Genomic DNA, 8634 nt, shown 5'->3' on the forward strand with positions numbered 1-8634 from the left:
TGAGTCAATCTCTTTTGAGATAAAAAAGAGAAGCAAGCAGAGAGGAGGGGGACCTCATGCCACCAAGAATGAAGAACCAGGAGGGAAGCGCGTCCTTGGACCTGGGGTCCCTGCACTGAGAAGCTCCTAGACCAGGGAAAGATTGATGATAAGGACCTTCCCCCAGAGCCAACAGACAGAAAAAGCCTTCCTCTGGAGCTGGCACCCTGAATTCGGACTTCTAGCCTCCTCGATTGTGAGAGAATAAATTTATGTTTGTTAAAGCCATCCACTTGTGGTATTTCTGTTACAGCAGCACTGGGTAACTAAGACATTCATACATTTCAGTCAGAAATATTAAAATGGATAAGGAGTTATGGATCTGTAGTAATAGAAGTAGTAGTAATAGGAATTTTAGATATTTAACTTTTGTCAAACAACAGAACTCATTTCTTTAAGATATGATTTGTTAAGCTAGTTCACCTCACATATCCTCCTTGAAAATTCAATAGAGGGGCTTCAAAAGCTGAAAATGTTTGAATTTTCTCAACTTTTTGGAAGAGTGATTTGTAGTTTGCTAAGGAACTATCAAGAAAAAATAATCCAGTGAACAATTAAACTGTGATGTTTATTTAGTTTTCTTTCTCTTCTCATCAGAATATATACATACATTTTTACATGGTTCTCATTGTTCATTGTTACTATGTTAGTTTGTGTTTTTTGCTGATCGTTTTATAGAAACTTTCCCATATATTAAATCATTGTACTTGTCATTTTTTATAGCTAAATAGTCTTTCAGTCTGTTAATGTCGTAGTTTGAACTTAGACATTTTATTTGAGGCTGTTGATTAATGGCTTTATATATACGTATATATGTGTGTGTGTACATCTACGACAGTAACAGACACATACATGTGGAATTGACCACTGGTACACTGGCCCAACACCACCTCTAGGTTTCTTCATTTGCCACCTGTCCTCTCCAGGGGAGGGAGTTGTCTCTGAGGATCCACCACTGGTGTGGCTCTATTGCAGAGAAATGGAAAGTGACTGAATGGAAATTGACAGCTATTCCAGGAACAGATCAGCCATAGGGGATATACCAGAAACCTACTTCTTTTTTTTTATATATTTTATTTTTGTTGGACGTACGCACAGATCATACACCCATTCAGCAACTTCTCCGTGTACAGTTCAGCGACATCGGGTACAGTCTTCATATCATGTCATTGTTGCTTCTCTCCCCACATTGTTTCACCACCATTAACTTAGACTCACTGCCTCATAAATTACTCCCTGTGCTTTAGAGCTACTGTTGTCTGTCTGGTCTGATACAGGCAATTCTTTAAAAGGGCATAGTGCTCAAGGCGAACATTCTTTACTAATTCAGCTAAACTGTTGTTGGGTTTGAAGATGACTTGAGGGAGGTTCAGTTCAAGGTTCAAAATTTCTCAGGGCAACAGATTTGGGGGCTCCTTCAGCCTCAGTGGGTCCAGTTGGGTCCAGATTCTGTAAGAAATATGAAATTATGTTCCACATATTTCCTCCTTTTGATCCGGAGTTATCTTTTGAGTCTTTGGTCAAAATATTCAGTAATTGTAGCCAGCCACCATCCAGTTCTGGTCTCATGAACAAGGAGGCAGTAGTTCATGGAGGCAAGTAGACCTGCAGTTTAATTCCTTCTCTGATTCCTGGGTCTCCTTCTCTGTGCTGCTCCAGGCAAATAGAGACCGATCGTATTTTGGATGGCCCGCTGGCAGGCTTTTAAGACCCCAGGCACTACTCACTAAACTGGGGGGAGGCGGGGTATATAGCAGAAACTCTAAAAACAGAAACATAGTTCTTAGTTTTATTTATAAAACCTGGTTCTTTATTTTGTCCTGAGTGTGTGTGTGATTGTATTTGTGATTACTTGTTTGACACACTTACCATGATTTGCTCTTTGTTTTCTGTTTTACTTACAGAATAGCACGTGTGGATATCATTTTCTTTCCAGATTAGGAGCAGTTTGTGAGAGTGATACTTCTAAATTTCTTGGTTGGGGTCTCGTTAAATTCTGTATATCCATGGTCTCTACAGAGATTGATTAGCAGAATGCGTCCCTGTGTTCAGATTGTGTTAATTTACCATAAATATTGGCCTTGCTTTTATGTTGAGCTTTGCCCTGTAAATTACTTTTTCTTTGTCCTAACAGGTGGCTTTGAAGGTTCTTGCCCATGTCTCCCTCCCCCCGCCCTCTGCCTCTTTTCTTCTTCTTTTTCCCTCTCCTTTCTTTCCCTTTATTTTAATTTTAGCTTAGTTCATTAATTCCTTAGTTCATTAATTCTGTTTTTAGGTCGGATGATGAGCAGAGCTCTGCGGATAAAGAGAGGCTCGCCAGGTAGGAGAAGTGTCTTTTAGCATGACGAAGCAGACGGTGCTGCTTTCTCTCTCCTCCTCCCTCCTCTGCTGTTTGCTTCCCCTTTCCCTTTGCGTTTGTCCTTACCTGTGACAAGAGAGGACAAGATTTATTTTGAAGTTTGTGTGTAATAGGAACTTTGGCTTCTCCCATCAGAAAATGGGTGCATTATAGTTCTCTCTTTTCCTCTGTATCTTAGCACTAAAGTTTCACAGAACAGAAAGCTTTTAGAAACAGTGCAGCTCTGCCGGTTGGTGTTTTAGCAGAGAAATACTCTTTTTATCAGAAAACCAACAAATATGTCTGTGTTCATGATGAGTTCCCAGTTATTTAGACCTCAGAATTTATTCCATACCTCTAGAAAAGTCACTCTTATTTTCCTGGGTAGACTCACTGGCATTACTGTATTGTAACAGGACTGGTTTTGCTTTGGTGATGGAATCTTCTTGTGGTTTCTCAGAAAAGTTTTAGCGGCCTGGATGTGGCTGTTGAGAAAACCAGCCTTTTGGACTTGAGGGTCAGAAATCTTTCCGGTACTAGGAAGACGGGTGCTTCAAATTCATGTGTCTGAGGCAAAGTAATGAGATACGGACCTCTGTGGTGAGGCCTTTTTGCTCTTGGGAAAGGAGACTCGAGTTCTTTTTGTAGACTGTCTCCATAGTTTAAGAAATCCTGCAGAAGAAATACTGTGCCCATACTTGTTTGTGTTTTGTTCTCTGTGATCTGGAATGGTTCAACATTAATGGATCCTTAATGCCAGCACCTATTTTTGCTAATTTTCCCCGGTTATCTATCCCTTACCTCTTTCAGCTGAGCTCCAAGCTCCTTTTGCTGCCATTTCAACCCATGCCTCCTCCTAACCGTTTCATTCTTCAGAAAAACGGAAATGGCATGGTGTGATGGGAGGAGCATTGAACTGGGAGAGGGGACAACCTCTGGAAAAGTGACTTAACCACTTTAGTTTCTCTAAAGAAGAGTTACACGTCAGATTAGTAGTTTTCTTTCTACCACAAAACTTTTGTTAAAACAGAATCCTGAAGTGGAAATGGAAGTAAATAAAGAGAAATAACTAGAAGCAGAAAGGTGGCATTTGTTTGATTCTCTCCCTGAGGCGTCCTCACGGAGGAAACTGAGGAACCTGTAGGGCTTTGCCGAAATCCAGTGTGAAAACTACTAGATTAGTACTTTTAATGTGGAGGAAATCAGTGTTGAAGATATGATCTGCTTACCCTGGTTAGATCCAAATTGTCTGTTTTCCAGCCTTTCAGCATTCTACCCACTCTACTTCTCCCTCCCAGCTCACTTTGTTCCAGGTTGGGGACCCGTAGGGACATCTAGTAGCTGTTATCTTGCAGCCTCTTGAGAAGCTCAGTGCACTGAGCCCCAGACCCAGATACATAAAGTGGGCTTTGTGCATTACTGGGATAAACGAAACTTCAGAATCTTCCCATTTAACCTTCTGGCGTTGAGAGTAAGGGAGAAGCTTAGAAGGAAGCAATGTTTTTTAGACCAGTGGAATCTGTACTGTTGAGTCTTATATCAACTGCTCGTCAGCATAATTGTGTTTGAAAAAACTGGTCATTTCATGTTTCTTTAAAACATGAATTAAAATGTTGAATTAATAAACATGGAGTGCACCAAACTGAGATTATTTGTCTCAGGAACTTAAGTGAGTGAATTCAGCATTTTTTAATAGTACCATTTCTTAAAACATTGTTAGTTCTGAGCAGTGGTAATTTACATAGAAAGTGAAGATTCTAGGAGCTGAGGGAACTTCTGGCATTTGCTTGTTTTCTGCCTGCCTCATTAGTTTCTATCCCATGCTTGCTCTGCATGAGAAGGTTGGCAAACCTCGTTCTAACTTCTGAGGGTTAGACACCACTAAATCTAAATACCCCATTTCCTAGCAGCTCTCCGGTGTCCATGTCGTTCTTCCCGCTCCCAATGGCCAGATGTGACCCCGTGGGTGGGGTTTCTCCTCTCTCCGCGCAGGGAGAATCACAGTGAGATTGAACGGCGGCGGCGGAACAAGATGACGGCCTACATCACAGAGCTGTCGGACATGGTGCCCACCTGCAGCGCCCTGGCCCGGAAACCTGACAAGCTGACCATCTTGCGCATGGCGGTTTCTCATATGAAGTCCTTGCGGGGCACGGGCAACACATCCACCGATGGCACCTACAAGCCGTCTTTCCTCACTGATCAGGTCTCTGGCACCCACAGCTCTGAGGGGTTCTCGAATCTGGGTGCATCTGTCGGTTTTGTTGTTTGTGAGATGGATAACTATAATGTGGAGTGGTGTATTATAATGGCGGGCAGGGCAGAACAGAGGTTCTAGACTGCTTAAAAGACAAGAATTCAGCTCTTCAGGAAAACTTCAGACTGTGGTAAAGTGAGATTCTCTAAAAATGGACACCGAGTTGCTTTCGTTTGATCCCAGGTTATGGCATGTATTAGCACTGGGGCAGTGAGCATTAGAGAAGACGGGTGAAAACTGTTTAGCAAGCCGATGGGTATTTTAGAATTTGGCTCATGAGTGCAGCCACAAGGCGGGAGAGGAGCAGTCGTGTCAGGGAGCGGGCGTGGCTAAGGGGATTCTTTGATGGCAGCTTTGATTTTTCTTTACATCATCCTTAAACTTTTACTGAGCAACTGCTAAGGCCCTGGAACTGGTCCTCCCGGTAGGCTTTAGGGCTGTAGAGGATGGAAGAAATCGACTTCTTATCCCTGTTAGTGATGAAAGGTGTCGGACAATCAGTTGTTTTTGCTCAGGGGCATGATCTGTCACGTTTGATGCACTGTGAGAAGTATAGAGAGGGCAGAAATGTTTCCTGCCTTTCAGGAACTGAGTCTTGAGTATAATACGTGAAAGGCAGGATAAACACAGAAGTGAAAAACGAAAGGAAAATGAATACAGAGAAGAAATGCTTTAAAAAAATGTATTAATAATTTATATGGCATTAGATGGATGTGTACTGGAGGGATGGTTAAAGAGGATGGAATGACCAAACAGATAAGGATGATCAGGGAAGACTTCTAGGAATAAAGAAGCCGTGTTCTCTTTTGATTATTAAAAATAACACATGCTCATTGCAGAAAAATTTGGAAAATTCAAGAGTATAAGGAAGAAAAAAATCTACCTGTAGTCTCACCATTTTAATCAAATGATTAGAAGGAAGGAAAGAATATGCTTTGGGAGGAAGGAGTGAGAACAATTTCCCCAAGTAGGATGATATATATGAAAGCACATACATAGCACAGATTTTGTAGATATGTACATTGAAATAGTCAACGTGTTCCAAAGTCCCCGTGGAGATGGCCGATTCAGCGAACTGCAGTTAAAATGTCTGTAGTCAAAGCTGGTGCTGTGCGCTGTGAGGAATATAAAGAATGGTAAGAGAGAGTCACTGGTGGAAACAGGCATATAAATAAATAAATGTTAAAAACACAACCAGTTCTGTAATAGCCATGCAGTAATAAGTCCTGTAGAAGTACAGATACGGAAAACCAGGATTTGGGGAATAGTGTAGATTTTGGCAATTGCATGAGCAAAAGCAAAGGTATGAGAGTGATTGGATTATTCAAGGAAAGTCAAGTAGTTTAGTATGTTTTGAGAGATGATAATAGAAAGGAAGGCTGGGGCCTTATGATGGAACGTTTAGGTGTTAAAGAATTTAGATGTTAATTTGTAGTCAGTGGGGAGTCATCAGAACTATGTTAGTAGATCTGGTAGCATTTTAAGGATGGCTGAGAGAGAGTGAAAGCAACGAGGCCGTGTCATTAGTCTTGGTGAAGGATGACACAGCACTGGAAAACAGAATTGATAGAACGTGAGGGGGAGTAGTTAGGTTTTGAGATTTTTAGCCTGGGAGGAAGGCGATGCTGGTAACTGAGAAAGAGAATACTGGAAGAGCACAGAGGATTACTTTTTAGAGGGGGAAGTAATGAGTGAGGTTTGAGCTGTTGAATTGAGTTGCTGGTAGAATATCTGTGTGAATGTTCAGAATTTAGGTCAGCTAAAAGCTCAGAGGAAGACACACCAGGGGAGTCTAGGCTGTAGACTTGGGTGTCTGCGCGGTGGGGGGAGTGAATGTGATTGCCCCGGAAGACGGTAGTTAGTGTATGACTGGAGAAGACCTAAGACAGAACCTTGGGAAATGTCTGCATTTAAGACTGGACAAAGTTAAGGGAGCCTGAAGCAGAGAAGAAACATCTGGGAAGGAAGCAGACACTGGAGTGCAGTGTCGCAGAGCAAGGGAAGATAGCGTTTAAACAACAGAGTGGACAACCTTGGGGTTGAATACAATGATGAGGACCCAGGAAAAGGGGCTGGAGTGAGCAGTAGGAAGACATGGTAACCTCCTCAGAACATTAAGGCAGTATTTTAGAGCGAAGATGACAGTGGGATTGAGAAATAAATGAAAGGTGAGAAGAGTAGAGGCAGTGAACACAACAACATTACTGTTGTATAAGCTTGGCACTGAAGGAGAGAGGTGAGTTGGGCAAAGTTGAAGGAAGGTTTGTATAGAATTGAGCAGACTTGATCATGTATATAGGCCTAAGGGGAAAGAAAGAGAAAGTAGGAATATTTGTAGAGCAAGACCCTCAAAAGAGACCAGAGGGGGAACTCAAATAATTGTTAGCGGCAAACCTTTTTATTCTCTCTTTTGAGTCCTGAGATAAAGAGGAGGGAAGTGGATAGTAACATAGAGAAACTGAGGAAATATCTGTTGGGAGAACTATCTTGTCAGTGAGGTAATTACAGATGGGGTGCAAGGCTGTGGTTGTAGGTCAGATATGGCCTGAATAGTCTTAGTTCTTTGCATGAATAGAAATACTTGGTTTTCCAGAGTGCAACATTAATCTGTGTATCTGTTCCCTCGGCAGGAACTGAAACATTTGATCTTGGAGGCAGCAGATGGCTTTCTGTTCATTGTCTCCTGCGAGACAGGCCGCGTGGTTTATGTCTCGGACTCCGTCACCCCTGTTCTGAACCAGCCACAGTCGGAGTGGTTTGGCAGTACGCTGTATGATCAGGTGCACCCAGACGACGTGGACAAACTTCGTGAGCAGCTTTCCACTTCTGAAAATGCCCTGACAGGTGAGCATTGAGTGGATGGAAATCAGCGGGAAGTCTTTTCTTCTTCTTTTTCCCCAAGGCACAAGAGGCGTTTTAGCTCCTAAATCGGCTTGGTGACTCTGGCAAGGCTTCTAGAGTTTTCTCCCTTAATGAATATAATCAGCTCTTTTTATCCACCTGCAGGCTATCTACTTTGTGGCTCATCCTTAGAAAATGTTGCAATAGTGATAATGTGCATATAAAAGCTTACGTTTTTTTCTTAATATGGGTGTAGATGAAACAGTAAACAGTAAAACCTACAACTTTTTTTTTTTTTTTTTCATTCTGAAAGGACTAATCATCTGTGCTTCCGTCTGATTTGGGGGTGATTACCTGGTGGTTTCTCTACCCACTTGTGCTTTGGCTTTGTGCTAGTTTCTATGGTAACAGGTTTTTATTTTATTTTAGAGGAGGTGGTGGTTGGTCACTGTTAGAAGGATTTTTTTGTTTGTTTTTTGTATCTATATTCTTCTTCTGGCTTGTTCTTTTCTTTCTTTTTTTACCTCCAATTCTAATGCTCTTCAGCCCTTTGGCCAGAGTTGGGCTAGAGGAAACCAGTCCCGTCTGCCCCTAAGCAGCCCTGGAGGACAGTGTACAGTGGAAGCAGATTAAAACTCCCGGTCAAAATGAATACAAGAAATTCCAATATGGTCACGTAAATGTTGGTGTTTAGTTTTTCCCTCTTTCATGTATGTTTTTATGGATTTCGTTTTTCTAGTTCTTCCTTTTCCCAAAAGTTGCCCTTGGTTTCTATGTACGAAAGGGGAGGAACAGTGTTGACTTGAGATGGATGTGTTTCTATAGCATATAAAATTGTTTTTAAACGAGTGACGTTCATTCTGTGTGTGTGTGTGTATGTATGTAAAAGTAATCAGACACAAGATGATAGCTGTGCCTTTTGCTTGCCAGCACTACTCCCCACTTCTGCTTCCCTTGCACAAGGCCTTTGTCAGTACTGCCTTTGAACTTAAGAGGGAGATTCATTGATGGGAATCGAGCTATTTTAGACTTGAAAAAACGTCCATTCCCCGCGTGGCTCACACTGTTACAAGCAGGAAGATCGGAGAGCATGAAGAGAATGTGTACTTCTGCTTGCTGCCAGTATCGCACACACCCACACCCACACACCCCCATCCAC

General features: G+C 42.1%; 1 protein-coding gene across 1 annotated transcript in view; it reads left to right on the plus strand.

Annotated features, from left to right (window-relative positions):
- Nucleotides 1–8634, plus strand: part of ARNT (aryl hydrocarbon receptor nuclear translocator) — a 77158-nt gene that overhangs the window by 44508 nt on the left and 24016 nt on the right. The window contains exons 6-8 of the mRNA XM_023724606.1: nucleotides 2315–2359; nucleotides 4370–4583; nucleotides 7265–7478. Coding sequence (XP_023580374.1) covers nucleotides 2315–2359; nucleotides 4370–4583; nucleotides 7265–7478 — 473 coding nt within the window. The remainder of the gene's footprint in view (nucleotides 1–2314; nucleotides 2360–4369; nucleotides 4584–7264; nucleotides 7479–8634) is intronic.

This window comes from Trichechus manatus, unplaced genomic scaffold (assembly GCF_000243295.1).
Source record: "Trichechus manatus latirostris isolate Lorelei unplaced genomic scaffold, TriManLat1.0 scaffold00250, whole genome shotgun sequence".
Classification (NCBI taxonomy): Eukaryota; Metazoa; Chordata; class Mammalia; order Sirenia; family Trichechidae; genus Trichechus; species Trichechus manatus.